Source organism: Centroberyx affinis, unplaced genomic scaffold (assembly GCF_046629955.1).
Source record: "Centroberyx affinis isolate AG114_WGS23_722 - 3 ecotype Tasmania unplaced genomic scaffold, CSIRO-AGI_Caff_v1 ptg003216l_1, whole genome shotgun sequence".
NCBI lineage: Eukaryota > Metazoa > Chordata > Actinopteri > Beryciformes > Berycidae > Centroberyx > Centroberyx affinis.
In genome coordinates, this window is record NW_027281253.1 from 125,001 (window position 1) to 148,165 (window position 23,165).

Sequence of the window (23,165 nt, forward strand, 5' to 3'; positions counted from 1 at the left end):
TCTAGAGTGCACTAAGCACACATATTACCAAGCACAAACAATACATACAGCTCAGATCCTGCCAGCACCTGTGAAAACCTCTGCAAGTATGGAAATTCCATCAACATCTGTAATCAGTTTACTATTGAATATTTGATTCATTTAAGTTTTAATACATTGGCCTACTTTCTGCCAGAGTAGTATATGTGAAGAATCTCAAATTCTCATTACACACCCTCCCAAGACACAGACGAGACCTATTTCACAGTGTTTCAAATATGACTTGGTGCCCAGTTGAGTTCCACAAAGGTGAATGTGGACACAATTGGTAGAAGAATACCAGCCTTAATCTCTCTAATCTGGCTATTGTTGTGCCATATAAACAGTGACGTTCTCCATGTTTGCAATCCACAATTAACAATCCAGTCAGTCACAATCCAGTTTGTCTTCTACAGTTTGGAGATGACATTTTTTGCATACAGTTATTTAGTATCTAATCATTTATCAGATTTTATCATTGAACTTCTGTCATATTCCAACAGTAGCAAACATGACCGCTGCTGTTAAAAGCAGTAGCCTCAGTGAAGTGCTTCAGGTTTCCATTTGTTTCACATTTGGAGCTTTTCATTTGATTAGTGGACTGGTAGGTTGGAAAAGTGGGAATTGAAAAAAAAAAAAAAAGGAATGCTGATAGAAGGCTGCTAACATGATCTATAGAATGTAGTGCTGATGTATATGATCACAGTTCATACAACAATAAGATATGTAGAGAAAATCCTACAAGGATTACCTTTAAGTATCACGTTGAAGCAGCTGAACAGTTGAATCCAGTTCAATTAAACTTGGCCAGAAAGATTGACTGGATCAATGATAACTACCGAAGTTGCATCAGTAAAAAGATGAACTGCCTCACAAAATTAAGACTGCTGACCTTTTGAGATAAGGTCATTTATACAAACAGCAATTAAGGAGTGAGGAGATCATTGAAGTTTAAATTATATCGGCCCTAGGCAAATTGAGGCCATTTTTGAATAGCAAAGACTTACAACTGCAATTAAGGAGCTGCCAATCAGAGCCTCATTGTCTCACTGTAAGGGTTTACTTTCACACAACTGTGCCAACATTTGTTTGAGACTCAGTCAGTAAATAGAACATTTTACTTCATATTCAATTCCTCATTATCATACAATCTACCTCATTCCATGTATGCTTAAAGTTTAGTATATTTTCCACACATTTACAACAAGCTTGCCCCATCTTTCAAAACTGATTGTATTCCACCTTCCCCTCATCCATCTCTTACTCTCTTTCCACCTGTAAAGGGGAATCCCTTGGATGTGTTCAGCGGTCCCTTCACCTCCCAGGAGCCTGATTCTACCTCCCTCATCAAACATTCATCCTCTCTCTTTGTCTCTCAGAGATCATTACTGCCAGGCCTGTGATTGGCCCAAACAGAGTGATGGATGCATGGTGCTTTTGTTTCAGGGGACTGCATGAGGTTTTCTTTGTATCTTTACATTATTCATCATTACACCACCACACTGTTAGAAGAAAGGGGCTTGAAACACCATGATTTTTTGGACACCAAGTCGTGTACCCAGAATGAAAATCGATATTTAAAAGGTTACACCACACTAAATCTGATGGACCCATAGCTCACATTCAAATGTTCTATTCTTTAGGTGTTTGGGTGCATCATTTATGTGGCTGTAAAATAATCACCAAGATTATTTTCAATTAGTCGGTTCAATTTCTCTTAATTTCAATTGCCTTCTGTTTGAAACTTGTCTTAGCAATATGGAAGTATATTTCACTGCATTCGTTCCGGATTCATGATATTACTTGGTCAAAAGAAAGCATGATGATATTCCCTAGTGGCTGAGGGGACGAGGACAGTTGCCGGCCACTCTGCTCTTGCATGGACTCAGTTCCAGGTCACATGTCATATCTTCATTTCAGTGTCATTTCAGTGCCAGCAGCGGTCAGATTTTTTAATGAACACTTCTAGATGTGGTCTAGTTCCATAGCACCTTTCAGCTGTTAATCATGTCTCAAATGGCTTTTTATGGTGTTATCTATTTGTTGTGTACTGTGAATGCAATGTCTATATTGTTTGTTGTCTGTATGAGTTGATTTGGTGGCAAATGAGTTTCCCCACTGGGGATTAATAAAGCTGTCTAATATATCTCTCCATTCTTTCATGTACATTTTAACTGAATTATCTGCTAATAAATGTAATGCTGACAGAGCTTTGGCTGCCAACTCTCCTATATTCCTACCAGTATTTCTATTTGCTTGGATACAAAAACGTACACTGATGGATACGATTAATGTCCAAAATTCATCTGGCTCAGCAGCCTTGTGGTAAAAGTCGTTGCCTGGGTATTGAACGGTTGGAGGTTCAGTCTCTGTTATTATCGTGCCAAACCTCTATGTCCTGTAGCGGACACAACACACCAATCAACTCATCACAGCAGTGGTTCATTTGAGGGTAGAGCTGCAGATTAACACCATAAAGTACAACACAGCATGTTGACCCTAACAAAGGTGTCTCTACTTTTACAATGAAGAGTTCTGCAAATCTAAAAGGTGATTCAAAGGGATTAGTCAGCTGTTGTCATGCCGTTTTGGTTATCATTTGAAACACCAACAACATAAAGTAATAATCTGTGACATTTTCATATAAATAAATGTCAGTTTTGCTGCTCTCTATCGTCAGCTGATAAAACGCATAAGTGATTCAACCTATAGCCAGTTCATGAAAGTTTTTGCATTTGGTGTTCTAAACACCCACCGTCAGGTAGGTCTTTCCCTGGAAAAATCATTTCATCATCATCAAATCATCATCTACTCTTACATTGACTTGACACATATTTTCACTCTCTCAGATTAAGCAACTATCACTCGGAAATGCATCCATGTCGGCAAACACACATCTAATTCAAAACCATGGCTAAGTGTCCCGATCAGTGTCAAATTCTACATTAAAGGCAAATACCAATTCGTCCAATTCCTGTGGTCTTGGACAGTTCATGTTCAGTGTTTGTGAACATGAACATTTCTTGGACAGAGTTACAGTAGAAAGCAGAGAACCAAGGCTAATCTGCAGTCATGGAAAGTGGCTAATTCCATCTGCTCTACTTAGTGTAGTGAATTATATTTATTTATTTATTATTTATTCATTTATTTATTTTACCATAGCTACTCTTTAGAGTGCTAAATAGTCTGACTAGTAGTTTTAGTAATATGAGTAGCAACTAGAATGAATTGACAATGGTTCTTTATTACAAACAATACAATGGAAATTATGAATTTAGCTGACTTAGGACTTAGAACGTATTAGACTTATACTAATACTAAAAATGGATAGCAGTATGAGTCATTTGCGGCTAATAACACTCTACAAGCCTTTAATTTTATTACTGTAATATGACTGAAATGTAACAGTTTTCACCTGAAATTTGCATCTGAAAGTAATATACACATCATCAATAATTAGGAATCTTCTACATTACTTTTATTTGAGTAGCTCCACACTCAAATCCATTTACTTTACTGACACAGTGCTTTTCCTTGGTTTAATACAAGATGTACAGCCTGTAATGCCAGTGAATGACTTTGTGGACTCATACAATGTTTATTTGAGCAATAAATGAGCTTTACTTTATGACGGTGCCAACAGAACCAGAAAATGTATCTATAACCTTAGAAAAATACAGTACACCTGTATACTCCCTCAGTCAGCTTTGAACTGTTTTCTATTCATTCTCTCTGAAACTGTGCATCAGCATGACATCACAAATTAGGCACAGCACTCTCTGTTTTCTGTCATTTCTGTCTGTATCAGAATCACTTTATCATTACCAGGAACAACGTGTACACAAATTTGTCATAGATGTACACAAATTTGTCATGTTAACATTGGTGCAAAGATTTACAGAATTTCTCAATATATACTTGTGCACATGACACAAAGATAACAGGACCTCACGTTTAGTGCAGAGGGACAATACAAAATGTATGGGAAATGCACAATAGTCTAATTATAGACCATTTAAACACATTTCACTGTGTGTTCAATCATCAGTATAGGCTACAGTATATGGATTACAAGTGTAGAGTGTTTCATTCACCAGATGGTATGGGTGGCAGGTGTACAGTACAGACAGAGGCTGTATGGATAGTACTGGCAGACATCCAAATAATGTACCTCACCTGTGTGTATGTGTGTGTGTGTGCGCGCGCCAGAGAGAATCACATCAGTACATGGCCATAAGGAGGTGTTAGCAATTAAGATGTCCTTTTTAATAGGACTGGAGTGATTCATCATCCAGCACTTTAATCACCGATAACTGGTAGCTAATAAAACCTATGTATGATAAAGATCTGAGTAACAATGAAACAGCGAGGACCAGGTCTCTCACTAATCACGATCTCAAGCAAGCAGCATAGACAATGGGGTGTTTAATGGGGAGTGGACCCAGGTCAGTAAGATATAATAAGATATATCACACACCCACATACTAAATCTATCAGCTGCAGAACAGTCAAAAAACAAAACTTGACACCTTTAAGGGTTTTTTCTTAGTGGCTTGCCATAACAACAGAAGTATCTGTTCCATAGAAATGATACCTCCAGGTTAAGCTGCACAGGTGATCTCCACCACATACTAATGAGAATCAGATAGGATTTTGCTGCATCGGTTCTTCTTTGCCAGTTAAGTAGGCGTTTTACATGGTTTGTCTGTGACAATGATGCACCTTCAGAAACTCTCAGTTCTGGTCGTCCAGCACACCCAGGGTGGCTAGCCGGGTCTGAGCCTGTCCCCTTAGCATCAGGCCACCGCCTCCTCCACATGTCCAGATACAGTAACAGGTGAAGCAGATCCCATCAGGGCCGAGGAGTGGAGGGAGCACAGGGTGGAGAGCCTCACCTCCTCCTCCTGCTTTCTGCTTTTGGCTTCAAATGAGAATAGTAGAGCATGTTCTTCTTCAACCAGCCATGTCCTGAATAATTTACAATAATCAACATCTCCGGCTATGACTGCTGAGCTCGCCGTTATTCCAGACTCTCAATCTTGGAGCAGGATTATTCTCCAATATACCTGCTTCCATTATGTAGAAAATTCAGAAACATGCATCTAATATAATAATGGGTTATTAAATTGATTACTGGTGTTTATCTTTGATTTGTTCCTACAGAGCCGTGGGTTGTACTGTATGAACTGCTTACATTGTCTTATTCTAAGGGTTTGCTGTTGTGTGTTATTCGCTGAACATGCAACATATAGATGCCCCTGGGCTTACAGAAAGCATCTACATCTGCTGCCCTAAAAGACCTTGCCCAGTTTGTTGCCTCTCAATTTCTGTGACTTTGTTTTTTTATTCATATTCTTAATATCTTGGATTTTATTGTATTTTAAACTCCTGATGATATTCGAAGAATCACGTTGGTTACATCAGTATCTGTACATAATGGTTGGCAGTAGGCTATTATTCTCATGCTAATTTACAACAATATGATCTTAACCTGCATTGATATGGTTATGATGGCCTAATTCAGATTATTAAAATGATTTGTTTATTTTAATTCGAGAGGATGAAGAAAGAAAATAATGAGATATAACAAGAAATTGTTGAGCAAACTCTCCGAAAATAGAAACCAATCGAAAAGACAAATCGTCGTGGAGACGAGTGTCGGTGGAGCTCATCTTCTCTCCAATACCCTGTGGCACATAAAGTAATTCTCAAGTGTTTTCCCGCTTACTTTCTCGATAATGTTTTGCACTTTTCAAAAGTGATTGGTTAACGAGCACTAAACGAGCATGATAGGATCGTTAGTGTCAGATATGTATGGGAGTTGTTTTGCATTTCAGCCTGTTAGTCGCTGGGTCAGCAGAGTTATCTCACTTCATCCCTGGTCGTAGAAGTTTACAAAAATGCACCTACAGGCTTGATTGAGTGTAATTCACCGCACAAAATAGTCGACACAAAAAACGCAACGCTTACCTGTGCGGTGTTCCTCAGTTTCCAGCGATGCCGTGCGAAACATCGACGGTGTTAACCCAGTGCATATCCTTCGCAGTAGTGGTAGTTTTTGCCTATAAACAATGGCGTTGTTAACTACTGTACAAACTCGAAGGAATCAAGGAAAAAGGCAAGTGGTGCTGTAGGGAAGTTTGCACGGCGTGGAGCTGCGGAGCCTGTGAGGAGCTGTCCTTAGTCCTGAAAAACCACAGGCAGACGAGCGACTGGATTCCTTGAGATCTTATCCTGTGGTCAGCGGTTCAAAAGTCACATTTACACCCGCTGTGGGTTAAAAAAAAAACAAAAAACAGAACGCCCATTTGATTGTTGGGGATTAAAAAAAAATAGAATTAACGCCCATTTGATTGCTAGGGGAAAAGGGCGTTTCATCACTGTCTTGAGTGTCAAGTGTGCAACAGATAATAATAAATTAAGAGACCAATCTAGAAAATGTGACGTTTATGAGTCTGTCTGATAAAGATGGCAGTGATCTGCTTTAGCATGCAAGAGATCTGAGATTTTGAATCAAAGTTTAAATTCTACCTGTTACTCGAGTAGGCTACAGGCTGCAAAATATTCAAATATCAATTGGGGGAAAAAAGCGCATGCGACGGATACGGTCTCCAAATATGGGAGAGTCTGTGCGTTTCGTAGGTTAGGACACTTGAACGGTAAACAAAGATGCAGTTGCTCCACTCAAGAAAACAGCCGTGGAAATAGGCATCCTCTTCACAGTTTTATGCCAAATGAACATTATATAATTTACAGCCTAATTGAAACAAAGGGTTAAAGGACTAAAAGATTTCTATCAGCCCCTCTTTGAAAGCTGCTGATAGGGACAGACGTGGATATCAATGTGGAGAACCTTTTATTGCTTCAAGCGAGAAAAGAAAAAAAAAAAAAAAAAAAAAAAATTCTTTGGAGAGTGCTTATCTTCTGCGGTGGAAATTTTATTTGGGGTCCACAAACAAGTTGTGACACGGCGCAGGAGAGTGTGAGGTCAATCCCAGATGGCTTTGGAACGCACAGGGGATCCGCGCGTTGGAGATCACCACAGGATGTGTTGCGACCTTTTCTTCTCTTCTGCCAAATCCAGCTTCACACAAGGAGTGGCCGGCATCTAAATTTGTATGTTAAGTCATCTCTCTCTCTCTCTCTCTCTCTCTCTCTCTTTCCACATGCAGTGTAATGAGATTAATAATTAACATCATGGGAAGGCAATAATCTCCGTGCCCTCAAAGCTGCATGACACCCCTGTGGGTTTCACAATTAATTAAATCAGTTGTCGACCCAGTGTGTCATCTCAGTCTCTTCCAGACTGATATTCATTCTTGCCTTTGGACAAAGGTTGGAGTGCCAGGATTAAAACTGCAATTGCAGCAGACATGTGGTGAGGGCATCTGTCCTAGCAGACTGATCACACCTCTGTAGGCAGTAGCGACCGTCTGATCAGAGAAATATGTTACCAACATAAAATATTTTAAAACTTAATTCAAATAAAACTGTCTGCCATTTCTCCCATGCTCTGGGCTCTATGAATGAATGACTAGAAGTATGTTGATACATCTTCTGGTGAATTGCTCTTCCTGGTGGGATAACTCTTGAGAGGCTGCTTCTATACTGTATTTATTTCAGAAATGTTAGCAAACTTCTGACAATGATAATAGTGGCAGCCACCCCAGAAGTTGCCTAGAACAGTAATCTTCACTCATGTGCCATCATGACCCGAGGTCATGCAGATTTTCAGTCCACCTGAACACTAAACCAGCTGATTTCACTGTTCAGTTCTCTCCTCTCTGGTTGAAGGTGTAATCAGTGAAATTACCCCTGCAGTGTTTAATTGGAATGCAAACTTGTTTACACCTTTGTCAAGATGGCACATGGTTGAAGACCAGCAGCCTAGATCACCAGCATGTGTCTATCCAACATTAGTAGGCTACTGGAGCCTATTCCTCCTCAAATGTAAGAACATATATGGTATATTGTAACACAAATGCCCTATCTATCAATCAACTGCTGGCCAGATCAATACAACTCTTAATAAGAGGTTACAATTTGAATGTAATAACATTTTGTGATAATATACTGATGAGCGTTTATGCTTCCCATGGGGTTTTGTGTTTTTGTACAGTGATTTAACAGGGTGGTTTAACTTTTTTCGGCGGGAGGGAGCCGGGGGAGATTGTTCCCTCACTTCCCCCCTTAATAGCTACTTGCTCAACTTGCACTGAAAAAACATTGTGCCATTAGTTGTTCTTTTTTTCCAAGTAAATGTTTCTCTTTTATTCAGCCTTTGAAATCCTTTTCCGAGGAAAGAGCAGAAACGGCAGTCATTACAGACCACCTTGGAAAATAGAGTCAAGTGTGAAACCATGAAAGCAAGTAGCATAAAAGAGAGTGCTTATTAAGTTATTAGGTGCTTGGAGCTTCATCAATAGCTTCTGCACATAAAAGCGTCCCGTTCCACTCATACTTTCTTACATGTCTCTTTTGAAAAACAGACAATAAAAACCCTCAGAGCAGCAATGAGATTGGGATGTGCATTTGTGTATAAAACTTAGCATACAACTGAGTGTACTTTCAACACAATACCCTAATAGAATATAGGTATCATATCATATACATGCTGGTGCAACAGAAAATACACAGCTGATTCCTGTCAACTGAACTTTTCAAGCGAAAAACTTTATTACACACAGAAAGACACAACCATGGCAATGTGCTGTACATTATTTCCAACGTCTGACAGCACCAAGAGATCCAACCTATAAGAACATGTCATGACTAGCCTGCAGGAGTGAGTCAATGTTGGCTATAACATGATAAAGAAAATAACAAACCAACTATAGCCAGAAAACATTTAAGCCAAAATAACTGAAGCAATTATCTGAACGTAGTTTGACAGTAAATTGTTATGTACAGTGCCTAAGGGAAAACGTTTTCATCTTTGAGTTGCATTACAAACCCTAAAGCCCCGCTGACTTGGAGTCTTAGGTGATTTTCAGTTTAGTAAGCCTTCTCTCCGGTGTGGATCAGTTTTTATTCTCTGCCCCAGATTTCAGAATTTCCCAGGTGTTCAAGTCTTTTCAAACAGAGGGTGTACACAAATAGCCTTGCATGACAGATATTCTCCTGGCTGTGGGGGAAAAAAAAGGTATAAGGCAAAGATTACTTAAGATTCTTCGAAACATCAGGACATTATAATTACTGTATTTCAGGACGCCAAAAGTCAGGTAATGCACATGAACAGGTAACATACAATTCCTCGGGAAATGACTTTGAAAAAGGGGGTACAATATTCCTATCAATTGTCATACATGGGTAAAAAGATACTGTATGATTTTTTGCCAATGTCAGTGTCCTTGCTTCTTCATTTGTTTATCTTACATTAAAGTGTCACTTCTAATCTAAACAGGAATGGTAGGGATTCACATAAGATTACAATGGTATTGCATTGAAATACTGAAGAAAAAAAGAAAAAAAAAAGGAAAACATATAAATCTTGATACTCCATACCATGTGCAGAGTAAATTAGGTTTACTGAAGAAGACTTACAGTATTGATAATCTTATGGTTTCTCTGTTATGCTATTCTGAAATATTTTAAATATAGTGAATAGGAATTATTGATAAAAAAGAGAGATTTATAATAAACAGGCTTCAAAAAGAGAATTGAAAGGCGCAGAAATATGGCATGTTGGTCATGGCATGAACGGCTATAGATCCACCAACAAGATTACATGACAGATAACCAGCAACAGCAACAACTGAGGAACTCTCTAGCAGAAAGCCAACATTACAGCTACATCCCTTATCTCTTCAGTATCCTCCCTACTCGTCTCCATCTCCCAAGCGCTCCTTCTCCACAGCCACTGGTTCAAGTGGTTCTCTGGCTCCATCTTCAACCTCAGGGCCTTCCTCCTCCTTCTCCTCCTCCTCCTCCTCTTCCTTCTCCTCTTCCTTCTCCTCCTTCTCTTCTCCCTCCTGGACTTCCACCTGCTCCATGTCCAGTTCTTCAAAGGACGAGCCGCTGCCCATAGACTCGTTAGAGACTCTGTCGCTGTGGTCCCTGTGCTGGGTGTCTTCGTTTGCGTCCACCAGGTCCCTCAGAGGCAGGGAGGAGGCCAGGGAGGCGGCGGTGGAGGCGGCCAGGGACGTCTCTCTGCTGTCCCAGGGCACGCCGCCGCTCACCGAGCTCACATCACTGTGGGAGTCTGCACCTGCAACAACACAGGGAGGAGAGAGAGATGAGACAGGCCGTGTGAAGGAGCCTGCTGGCTGTGTACAGCACCAATCTAACCAACCAAAAACATCACTGGAGAGGAAAACTCAATTAGAGTCAGGCGTCGGTGTGTTGTGCTGTGAGTTATGTTGTACTTGTGTACATGGTGGGATTTCCCCTGGTGGGACTGCACACAACTCACTACTACCTCTACACTATCTGCTTAATTTATCTAAATGTCCAGATCTAACCACATTTCAAAGGATAAATGCATTGACCCTACATTATATTTCATTATCAGGGTGCTGGTTTGGACCAGGCTATAAGGATATACATAAGCAGGGCTTGAAATTAACACACACAAACACATCAAATGTGGGTAAAAAATGGCGGTGGTGGATAATTGTGTCAATTCTACCAGACATTTGGCAGGTTGGGATTTCTGAAGCAGTCCATGACTGATACAAACATTTAATGAGAAATGGCGAGCAGGTCATGACTGGTGTTGGACCAAGAAAAAGACATGATGTTTTGTCAATATGGATTTACGCTGTGGAAAAGTCTACAAAAAATGTGTTTGTTGTTGGGATGAGCAACCTTAGGTAATATAAAATGAAAAATCTAAAACTGTTGATTGGAGTAGTAAATCAACCGGTAATGTAGAGTATGTGAGCATGTAAAGATGATGTAATTCATGAATCATAGTTAAGGGGAAAAATGCTTGGCTAGTGGCTGGTGATTCTGAAATCCATTAGCCACGTTGGCTAGTGAGTCTAAAAGTGAGTTTCAAGCTGTGCCAAATTGTGTGTTACAGGTAAGAATAATTTATTATTCTATTATTCTGGCCATCTTATGTCATGACATGGCTATCTTATGTCTATCTTAAGCACACAAAGTGTTAAGGTTCATAGAAAATGTCTAATATGTCATAGCCAACAATAAGTATGCCATATATTATGGCATTTAGAGGTTTTGGATTGGCTAATAGATCATACACTCCACCAACACAAACCTCCCACCTATTTCTTTTTCAAAGGTTTGGGCTAGGGCTGGGCGATATATCAATATTATATCGATATCGTGATATGAGACTAGATATCGTCTTATATTTTGGATATCGTAATATCGTGATATGGCATAAGTGTCTTTTCCTGGTTTTAAAGGCTGCATTACAGTAAAGTGATGTCATTTTCTGAACTTACCAGACTGTTCTAGCTGTTCTATTATTTGCCTTTACCCACTTAGTCATTATATCCACATTACTGATGATTATTTATCAAAAATCTCATTGTGTAAATATTTTGTGAAAGCAAACCAATAGTCATCCCTACAATTTTGTCAATATCGATATCGAGGTATTTGGTCAAAAATATTGTGATATTTGATTTTGTCCATATCGCCCAGCCCTACTTACAACTGAACATGTAGCCCATTTCGTAGAAAATACCGAGATATATATCGTGTATCGTCATTCAGCCTAAAAATACCGAGATATGATTTTTGGTCCATATCGCCCAGCCCTAGTTTGGGCTCCTGTAAAAAAACATTTCTGCCAAGGGCGGCAAAACTATCAGGGTCAAGGGTGGACGCTGCATCTCCTTTCAGGTAAAACACCATGAACTGTTTTGACTAACTGATTAATAATTCAAACAAAATATTGTATTGACCCCCACTATGTAATATTACTGTTTTAAAGCTCTGAATGCAAAGACCAATAATCTATAAAAAAAAAAAAATACAACTAACAATAAATATCTCCCACAATGGGCTTTATTTCTGTTTGGTCCATGTTTAGAGTTTGTGTGTATGTGTGTGTGTGTGTGTGTGTGTGTGTGTGTGTGTGTGTGCACACGTGTGCATGAGTGTGAGCGTGCCTCTCCTTTACAAACTGAGTCCTTCGGATTTGTCTTATGCTCCTTTACAAAGTCTATTGAGAGAAATTGATGCTAATAGGTTATTATAATGATACCAACCCCAATTCCTTCTGGGTCAACCCGGTTATTAAAGCCCATCAGGAGTCTCTGCCTCAATTGAGCTCTGAGGAACCAAATTTCATTGGTAAGAGAGACAAAGGATCTTTCTTACACATACAAAGACACAGACAATACCATATTAGTAAAATTACCTGCATATAATTTCCCTTTATTATTGGGTAGGGCATAACTTTGAAAGAAGGGAATGTGATTGCTGCTGCTGTCTGCAGCACGTAATTAATATCTGAAATCATCATGAAAATAGTCCATTAGCTTAATATGATGGAGATTTCCTCAGCCACATGATCAACTTGCTAATGCTTTCAGAATAATTCAGTGATGCCAAAACCCAAGTCTGATTGGCCTTTGATCACTGATTCTCTATGACCGAACAGCCATTCATAATGTCTGCCTAATGATATTCTTAGGTGTTTGTGTGCTAGTGGTGGGGAGCCAAATCCAGCACGAACATGTATGAATGTGCAGGGACGTGATCAGAAACAGAAAAAATGCAGGAAAAGGTAGGAAAACGGTATTCGCACATCAGAGGTGAGAAGGAATTGTGTCCAACACCCCAGAATAAATTGAATATATATAGAAATTCAATATATTGCGATACAAAAATGTGACGTAGCATGGGGCAGAAAAATGAATTGCGATATTAGCTACATTTTATTCTGCTGTAGTAATCACAAATGAGACGGCTTGCACATCACAATTTCACAAGCTCTCCATCAAAATTATATTATTTTCACTTTGTAATGACATTTTTAAATTGTTGTCTACATTCTAGCGAGCCAATGGCACTGCTAGAAAGATTTCAGTGGACGGGGGTACTTGCCTTGACAGACAAACTCCTTCAGCCAATCAGCGTAACAAAACATGTGACGCCATCACGGTGCGCTGTTCAGTGGATACACGGGATAAACACGGTAACGTTAGCAAGGATTAAACAAGCTTAAACAAGCTATTGAGTCTATTTCTGCAATAACTGCACTTATGGCTATGTTTACTAACATTAACGTTACCGCTTGTTGCTTCGGGAGACACCATTACTGTTTTGCCAGTGGCGGCCTGTATTTCACGTCATCAGCTACGACACAGTCCCTGATTGGCCCGGTTACATTGTAAGTTCAGGAAATCGATGTGGGCGGCTAGAAGTCCAGACCGATCCGTGGAGCGAAACAGAATGTGAGGTCACGTGATCAGGATGGTCTTACCAGGCTATACTAGCCTGCCAAACATTACAAATTAACATGGACTCATCAGGACTGATTAATGCAAGAGGCACATCACACCTCCCACCTACACAACAAATATCACTCACAGACAGTGAGTTTTCCACAGTTGATCTTCCTTCTGTCTACAATACAGCGCTGGCTCAAAGACTATAGAGCTAAAAGAAGAGAATATAGTAGCTAAATTGATGAATAAGTTGATAAATTAGGACAAAATTCATAATCATCAATAAAAAATGTTTTGTTTTTCAACTGTGTATCTAATTATAGCACTTGGTGAAGTAGCGATCGATTTAAGATGAATGACACATCTTCTGCTGCTATCCCATAGGAGACTAAACACTATTGTCCAAGCCTTTTTCCTGCTGCTTTCACACTCCAAATAAATCTCATCCACACATCAGACTGTGTTTGCGCTAAATGTGTCATCCGGGACCACAATACAATAAACACTGAGTGTCTCCAAGCTCCTGATCTCGCTGAGGTCAATCTCTGCTTTTCCTTCATTCAAATCTCGCCATCACTCAGCAATCTAATTATCAGGTCCAGCATTCAGCAGATCTGATCCTGTCTGAAATATAGAACATAATATATGGAAGTTCATTGAGGTTATTTATAACTATTGATGGGCTGCAAAACATCCTGTTGATCAGCCAGCAGGTCCAAACAAAACCATGAGGAATGAGCTTCAATGGAATAGGTCCAGTGTGACTTGAGACAGAGATATTACTTTAGAGGATATATAGTTATGGCGTTTATGTTGTGATTTATATTACTTTTTGCATACTGCAGTAAACAACAATGCCAGAGAGACTGGTTTTACAATGCAAGGAATTGTGTGGAAAATAATGGGTCTATTTAGGGTAATTGGGTGGACAGTCCCCCGAGGAAGAGCCTCAGTAAACTGGACCACTTTCACCCCCTCCACAACTGGAAGTAAGTCATGAAACTGCTACACCAGTGAAACCAGCCGTGCCTCTGAAAGTCTTTTAGATAACATTTGCCTAAATTAGTTGCTAAATTGGGCCCGTTGGGATTATTAGCAGAGAATCAAGGTCTTGTTTCTTCAAACTGTTTGAAACGGAGGAGAGGGTTTTAAGGAGGTAATTAGAGATAGACAGGACTGAGGCATGCTGAGAGTTTGGAAAATCGGAGGGCCAGAGTGAAGGAGGAAAGTGTGACAGGAAATGCAAAAATGGAAGTTAAAAAAAGTAGTTAGCGGATCTTCTTGTTTACAAATGAGGCCTGGGAGGCACTGTTCCTTGTGAGGACCGGTTTTACACTCATCATAAAAAAATATGTCCATGCATTGGTTTGTTGTGTTTAATAAGGATTCTTAATTGGGGGTGCTGGGGTGGAATACATATTTGTTGTATTGCTCCCATGTACATCAATGTAAACAGTATAATGAAGGGGGGAAATAAGCACTTATACTGTAATGGATTTTTTTGTGCAGTATTAAAAAAATAAAAAATAAAAAATCAGTTCCTCCTTGATCTTAACAGAGTCTCATCCTCTTTCAGTTTAGAGATGTAACACAAGGATGCTCAGGTTGCAGCCCTTGTTGCACCACATTTGATATCAAACCACACCCACTTCTAAGCAATACCACCCACAATTATCATACACTTATAATGAAGATATAGCCTAATTGTGTTATACAGTAATTAGAATCAATATAGAGGGCAAAATACCTTAAAGTTAACCTGATGGGCCAGATGGTTTGTTACACAGAACCATCTGGGAAGTCGTCCTTGGAAACTGTTTGGAAAAGGGCAGGCACTTTCAAAAAATACTTGGGGCAGGTGATTGGATGAACCATCTGTCTATCACCGTCTATCACGGGCTAACTTCAACCAATCAGATCAACAAACCATATAAACAAACTCTTGCCGAAGCCGGTCGGGAGAAGAGCGAAAACATCTTTTCCACCCAGAAAAGCCTTCAGTGCCGTTCTTTGCTCTTCTTTCAATGAAGAAATACTCTCCAGTTCAGAAATAACTGATGTTATAGCAGCATCTACGCTAGCTTCTTTAGGAGCCGCCATTGTTGTGAACGAACAGTCGCTTCTCGCTGTTGTCACACCTAAACCACGCCCGTAGCTGCCCTCATAGGACGCTGATTGGTCCGCACCGCTGTGGTTCGGCCACAAACGCATAACTTGAAGCCTGGCAAGATGGATTCTCGTGTGATCGTGATCTCGCGAATCCAGCTGCCTCGCAAGGTAACCTTAAAGTCACACTGAAATTAAAAATTACTTACTCATTCTTACCATCATACCATACACCTATTTGACAATTTACGCCACAAAAATGACAAAAATATTTTCTTGTCTTTTTATAGCAAAATCTCATTACTTTTACTTCCTGGAAAACTGAAAATCTTTACTGGTGAATTCATTGTGTACCAGGAGGCGACATAAAAATTCCAACCAACAAAACCATCGCAGATTTTTTAACAATCCCGCCCCTCCACCTGCTTTTCTCACCCTAACTGATATCCCATTGGTTTTTACTTTTGAATGATCCCTGTCTGTGTTATGTCCCGCCCCAATATCCTGTTTCAGCAGGAAATACATCACATTAAGCAAGAAAGATGTTCTCAAAATCCGGTTTCATTGTGACTTTAACACCATTACCACTTTTTGTTCAGCAAAACAGGAGTTTGAGAGCTCACTGAACTTCTAATCAACTTTTATTTGATAGGTTATTCTTTTCTCTCTGGGAATAGGATATTATTATATTTGTGTGAGTGTGTGTGGGTGTGTGTGTGTGTGTGTGTGTGTGTGTGTGTACACGTGTGTGTGTCCATAAGCACATAAATCTGCATTCCCGCCGCATCTCATTGTCAGTAACAATGTGTTACTGAGTGACTGAGTGTGAATTTTGCCTAACAAGACAGCCTGCCATATTTTGTGTTAAGTTAAATACCATAATTGGTCAAACAGATCCCCTGCGGATCAGGTGATGAAGTGAATATTAATTGTTCTGCTGACAACTGAGTGCTGTGGCCAGATAGAGCTGGTGTAAAAATACTAATTTGGTGACTGTTTATACTGCCTGGTTTGTGTCTTCAAAAGATTAGTGCACTTCTTACTGAAAATACAACTGCAGTGACCACCAGGTTATCACATGCTAAGAAGTAAGACAAGTGTTTTCATTTCTTTAGAGAGAGTTTACTGCACTCAGTGTGCTGTGATGGTGGAAGAATGACGGATATTTGGGCACAGCCACCAGAGTTATGGTCACACGGTCTATACTGTGGACAGTGAGGTGAAGGATGAAAAGTCAAAGGCAATCTCCCAAGTGGTGGAGTTGGATTTCCACAGCTGGCTTGTCAGACACAGATTAGCTCCACTGATTGATCTGTCTCTCATTAAGAAAGCTCAGCTGTGTCTGGAACAAAACACACATGCGCACGCACACACACACACACACACACACACACGTCCATCCGCACGCGCACCCACGCACACGCACGCACACGCACGCACACGCACGCACGCACGCGCACACACACACACACACACACACACACACACACACACTCTTTTGAACAGTCTACATTTCTGACAATGGCTCCTTAACCCCAAAACAAATGTAATACACCAGCACAGACTGACAAACACACACATATATAGCTATGATGAAGGCACGCCACACACATGTGAACATACACCCTTACACACACACATTCACACACACTCACACCTGCCTCCCTCTTGCTGACTATGCAAATTTTGATTGCTTCAGAAAATTCCTACTTCAGCGAGACCAGCTGAGTGACGGACAGTTTGATCAGCTGAAGCAAATCTGATTTAAAGACATCCAATGGAGTTTTCCTGACAAACAACACACATTTGTTTACATCTCAGTTTTCACAACGCTTTGTAGTTCCATCTCAGCCAAACACTTGAAGTGAGTGGGTCTGTTTAGCATTCCAAGAAGAGCATAAAATGTCCATCAAATTTCACTAAACAGCTCCTACAGCATAATCCAAGTGTTTTGAGCCAAACAACTGCACTCTATCTATCTATCTATCTATCTATCTATCTATCTATCTATCTATCTATCTATCTATCTATCTTCCAGCATAAAGACTCTGGTAATATCATTTAGCAGCTTGCCAAAGTTTAATTAATCACCTCGTTTGAATGGCAAGTTCCATATCAAACTTGCCAGAGAATCCAGTTTCTTGTGAACAAGCGATCAATCAAAAGTGTGAAGACATACTGACTTCCAATGCTCCTTTTTTCTATACATTTAAATTGCTAAATTCATAATTCCAGATCAAAACCATTTCACAGGGTATGGGCTCACAAATCCAGCATTTCTCGTGCTGTGGGGTCCAATCTGCCTCCTTCATTTCTTGTATGGAATACAAAACAAGATTGTGAGAAGGATTTGAGGGTGGTGGTGGTGGATTAAAAAAGAAAATGAGAAAAAAAATTATCAGGAAACAATGAAAAAGAGAGAAAGAGTGTGTGTGTGTATGTGTGTGTGTGTGTGTGTGTGTGTGTGTGTTTGTGTGTGTGTGTGTGTGTGTGTGTGTGTGTTTGTGTGTGTGTTGGGGAGGGGTTGGGGGGGGGGGAGGGGGTCACCACAGCAAAATGATTCTCTCCTCATGTGATTCTAGAACATGCATAAGAAGTTTAATTCTAAGTGTTTAATTGTAAGTGTGTTGTAGTACTGAAATGTTTTCCAGCCATCACTTCATTCCTTCCTCATTAACTTTCTCATCTATCCAGAAGTAATCAGAACTTTGTCTGCTGGTGTTGACAAACCAATTTAAAGCTGTGAATAGCACCAACACCCAGTTCCAGTTAATGTCCATGACTCCACAGCAGACAATATTACTGTCTCTGTCAGGAGAGTGGCATTGCTTAGTTCAGTGTGTCCTCTTAATGGTGACCCCATCCAAAAATGCAGAAATCAGTAGGCACACAAAGAAGATCACATAAGCCCCTGACGGGCTTACTTCCAGATGCCTTTAAGCTATGTTTACAAAGGCTGTCACATGATTCTTCACATCACCCACATGCTCAAGGCAGGTGGCACGTCATCTAAGTCAGCCCACCTCCACCCACTCTGTCCCATCAACCCAGCACTGCTTGCTTTACAGAATGATTTGTACAACGAAAAAAGTCAATACTGCCATGGAGCTAACCTGAAGCCCCATCAAGTTTGAAGGAGTAATAGCAGCTGAGAATACATTGCGCTTGAAGAAACATACTTGCAGTGACAGTACAATTATAGGGTCTCGTATATCACATGTCCAAGGTGATCGAGGGCGGTAGGGGAGCCTGTGCAGTGTCTGAAAAATATCCGTTGAAACATATTTCTTCTCTCTTTGCTCCTATCCGATTTAAGGCTGTAGTCTAAACAGAGCAGAAATCAATGTTTCTCTCAACGCACTCCATTAGACCCCAGCAAATCAGGCGACAAAACAAGTTGAAAAAACAATTATGAATGTCTGAATGTCGTGTGAATGTCTTCCATTTTGAGGAGCTGTTGTCTAAAAGTTTTAGTTCTCTCCCTCTTTGTTTCAGTGAAACGACTTGACATTTCCATTACCATCTTGAATTATGTTGTTGGAGAGAGGTTTTTGGCAAAAGCTGTCAATTATTTTCTGAAGAGGGCCGGATCTTGGTAGTGGTGACAGGGTCTGGAGTGAACAAAGCATTACCTGTAATGTCAGTCCCTCTGTCCTCGTCAGAGTCTTCTTCTTTCACGTCTGTTTTCACCTCCTCCCTCATCTCTGGAACAAAGAAGTCAGTCTGGCGGGACAGCGGAACCATATAGTTGGTCACGTCTGTGCTGCAGATTTCAATAGCTGGGAATGCACACAGCTTTCTCTCCTGTAAACATGGGAGAGGGAGAAAGAAAGAGAAAAAAATGAGACATTGTCATATACTAGTTAGCATGCTCTGCACATAAAGCAAAGCACATAAACCTTGAAGGAAAGGAAACCCCTGGAATATAAGATCAGCCACTGCTTGTTGAAAGGTGGTATTGGCATCACAGCTTTAAAAGGATAAACTTTTACACAACGCCTTAAAGGAGAAAGTATTAACCTTTCATAATTATATTGTGCAGAGAGTGGAGAAGAAAGAAAACAGTCTTAGAAAGACACCAATTTCAGATCACCAGAAAGGCATTCAGATCAGTGTCGAAATGTTCACTGTGAAATCGCCTGTCAAATCCGCATATGAAATTAGGACTGCAGTACAGTATATAGTGCAATTGTAATGGTCGGCACAAAGAGCTGTGACAGATCTACTCTGCACTCTTTGACGAACAGCTACTTAAATGTGGAATGAAATTGTGGACACTGTAGAATACCTGTTAGGCAGATGACCAGAATACCTCTCAGATGAGCAGAAAAGAGATGTGTAGCTATAAAATGGATTCACTGTGCTATTCACTATGCTGACACAACACTATGTGTTTGACACATGAATATGAATCTATATGCTCACCCACATGACAGTCCATTAACGCCACTTTCTAGCCACATCGATGTGTCTAGATTTGCACACTCCAGTAGTGTGTGAAGAAAGTGGGGAGTCTATAAATATTATACCACATTTACTCTAAAGAGGACATTAGCCTTGCATAATTCTGCAATGCTTTCATACAGTTCTCAAGAGATTCCACACACTCCGTTGGGCCAAGGTTACTGTACAGCTGGAGAAGAACTGGGCAAGATGCATTATGGACATCACATTAAAGGTCCACTTTCTTTATGGCTGGTCTCAGCTATGACCTGTCACAAAGTGATGTAAGGGTGTTTTACTATAGGATACCATGCTGGAATACGTAGCTAAAATGTCTTGACAATCATTTAAACACAACAAAAGAATCTCTGTTCTCTGTATTTAATTGACTGTGCATGCAATGTTGCCATGGTTGTGGTACAAGCTGGGCTATTCTGGGCTATTCAGAGAGGGCAAGAAAAATGTGAGGGAGGTCTATAAAAGTGTAGCCCCTCTTCTCTCTTTGTGAGATGGGAGAGTTAAGGTGAACGCACTCCCCCGACTCAGTTTCCATTGGGTCGGGGTGAGCTGGGCTGATTGATTGGTTTTAATCTAATCCCCTGCAAAATAAGTATGTAGGAGCTGGTATGAATCACCTGGCTGCTACACACCAGGGCTCCAGCCCCCAGGGCTGCCTATGCAAATGAGGACCCATCTCCTTGAACCTGCTCCAGTAATGAGCAGGCGAAAAAAGACAAAGACAATACACTACACATTAGGCGCGTGCGCACACACACACACACACACACACACACACACACACGCACATGCACACGCACACGCACATGCACACACACAGGTCTTGTCTCCAAGGGATACTGTCACAGAGGGGAGAAAGAAAACAGTAAGTGTGTGAGTGTGTGTGTGAGAGAGATGTGTAACAGTATTTTAGTACTTTACTGACAGCAACATCTGCCTGTAACAATAACTCATTCACAGTTACCATGTTTGCTGTATGCCGGGGCTGAGAGTCTGCAGGTTTTCATTCCAACCAGACTACACCAGGTAAATTCACTGATTAACACACCTTCAACCAGAGAGGAGGAACTAATCATAAAATCGGATGGTGTAGTGTTTGGTTGGAATGAAAACCTGCATACTCTCTGTCTGCATGTCACATGATTTGACACCCTGCTCTATGTGCAGTTTTTTTGCCTTCAGCACAGTGATGAAGAAGAAGGTAAAAATGACATTTCTCTTTGAACTCAAAATATGTTGTTGTAGTGAATGATAACTGCTACCTTGACATCACTGTGGCATTCAGAGGTAAGTAGGCCATCCAATGAAACCATTTTGGCCTCCTGGAGTAAGTACTGCTCTGGTAGCTATGCAATTACCATGTGCAGTAACAACTATATTGATAGTGGTGACACACTTCGTAATTTCTGGGCATGTGTAATGCGCAAAGCTCCCTGCAACTGGTAACAAAATGACACATGGCAACAAAAATATTCAAATGTTTCCTGGCAACAAGATGTTTCTATGTGATCAAAGCAACACTGCTGGGGCAACTCCTTTAGCACAGCTGTCAATCCATTTGCCAAACAGGAATATCACATTGTGTATCACTACCTTTACATGATGTGCCTGCATGGCATAGTTGAGATTTTGGTAAGCTGTAGTCTAAATTTTGTCTAACTTGTCGGAGTCTGTTTCACCCCATCTGCTAAACTTTATCTTTGCAATTCCTGTGCTGAAGGCAATATTTTGCACTTACAGCCCAGACGATTGTGAATGAGTTACTGTTTTAGCAATGCAGTCACATATTGCTGCCAGTCATTTAAACACATCGACACACATTACATATTGACAATGCCTTGGACACCAACTCAATGTTGTTCAAGCATTATGCTTAAATTACTACTTTCATAGTTAGTGCTGACAGACCTGAAATAGAAAATGTGTCCATATCCTTATGAAAATCATCCTGGGTACTGTCACAGTGTCCATAAAACATGTCTCCAATTCAATACCAGTAGGAAAGGTCTGGCTTTCATCACATCATTGCAGATTAGACTGAACAGAGCATAGGAATAGCATGTGAATTCTGTTTTAGGATGGGTTTGCCCTTTGTGCATTAAGAAACAGCATGTGAACAATCAATGCAAAACGTCCCACAGAGAGAGGGCAGGTACAAAGACCCATGACCAACCCATGCTGGTCAATCAAGGCAGTGGCAGCCGGTGCCACAGGTGATATAGGAAGCCATTATCCTCTAGGCTAGGGGTGGCATGGCTGTTTTTGCCCCTCCAATGAGCTCCCATAACCCCATAGTCTACGGATGGCTCAGGCCCTTCAGCAGCACTGTGCCATCTCTCGCTCTTCTTGCCCACATGAGCTCAATGGAGGGGGAGGGGAGGGGCAGACTGACAACCAAGTCCCCCTCGACCATTCTATGCACACAGACACAAGTCCACATATTGGTACCCATGTTGATTTTGAATTTGCCAGATTTGCACATATATAGCATGATATATAACAACACTGTTACCCATGATTAATTATTTGCAAATTAGTTTGGCGAATTAGTTTTGGAGTGGCATTTAAGGGTGGACAGGTGGCCATCACAGAGAGCCAGATTAGATTAGATGAAATTGAAAGACTTCAGTGATCCCCATGGGGAAATTGGGCCATTGCTGCAGCAAGTAGTAGTCTATACATCAAAGAAAAATAGGACAAGAAGAAAAGAGCAAACATGAAAATGCTGACACTTGGACCTGGATATTACATTGCAGCTGAGCCTTCACAGAATCATGAAGAGGTCAAAGACATCAGGTGTGAAGTTTACAAAAAAGAAAAACAACAAGAGGAGAAGCGAGCTAAAGACAGAGGCATGTGTCATCATACACATTTTTTGACTTGTAAAATCAAACCTGCCTACCACTCAGCTGAAATTTCTCTCACAAACAAAAAACTTAGCCAGGCATAGAATACGTTTTTTCACCTTGAAGTGCAGCTACTGTAATTCATAATGGGTTCAGAGACCCCAGTCGTCACATTTTAATCAGACATAATAGCTTCATTGCCCACCTAGCTAGCTTCATCCAAGACTATAGGCTGCATGTTTGCTAATTCACATCAAAGTTCATGCCTTGTTAATTTGAGCTGACATGATAGCTGAGCTCTCTGGGTTTTGCAGAAACAATTTTTCAAATAGTACTCATAAATGTAATGTTTTTTATCCAGCTTGCT

General features: G+C 40.5%; 1 protein-coding gene across 1 annotated transcript; it reads right to left on the minus strand.

Moving 5' to 3' along the window:
- Nucleotides 1-8,680: 8,680 nt before the first annotated feature.
- Nucleotides 8,681-19,295, minus strand: LOC139660109 (testis-expressed protein 264-like; the record flags this gene model as incomplete). The annotated part of the gene is made up of 2 exons (XM_071538167.1): nt 8,681-10,225; nt 19,124-19,295. Coding segments are annotated over 2 exons (561 nt in total), but the record flags the coding sequence as incomplete, so codon positions are not given.
- Nucleotides 19,296-23,165: the final 3,870 nt, after the last annotated feature.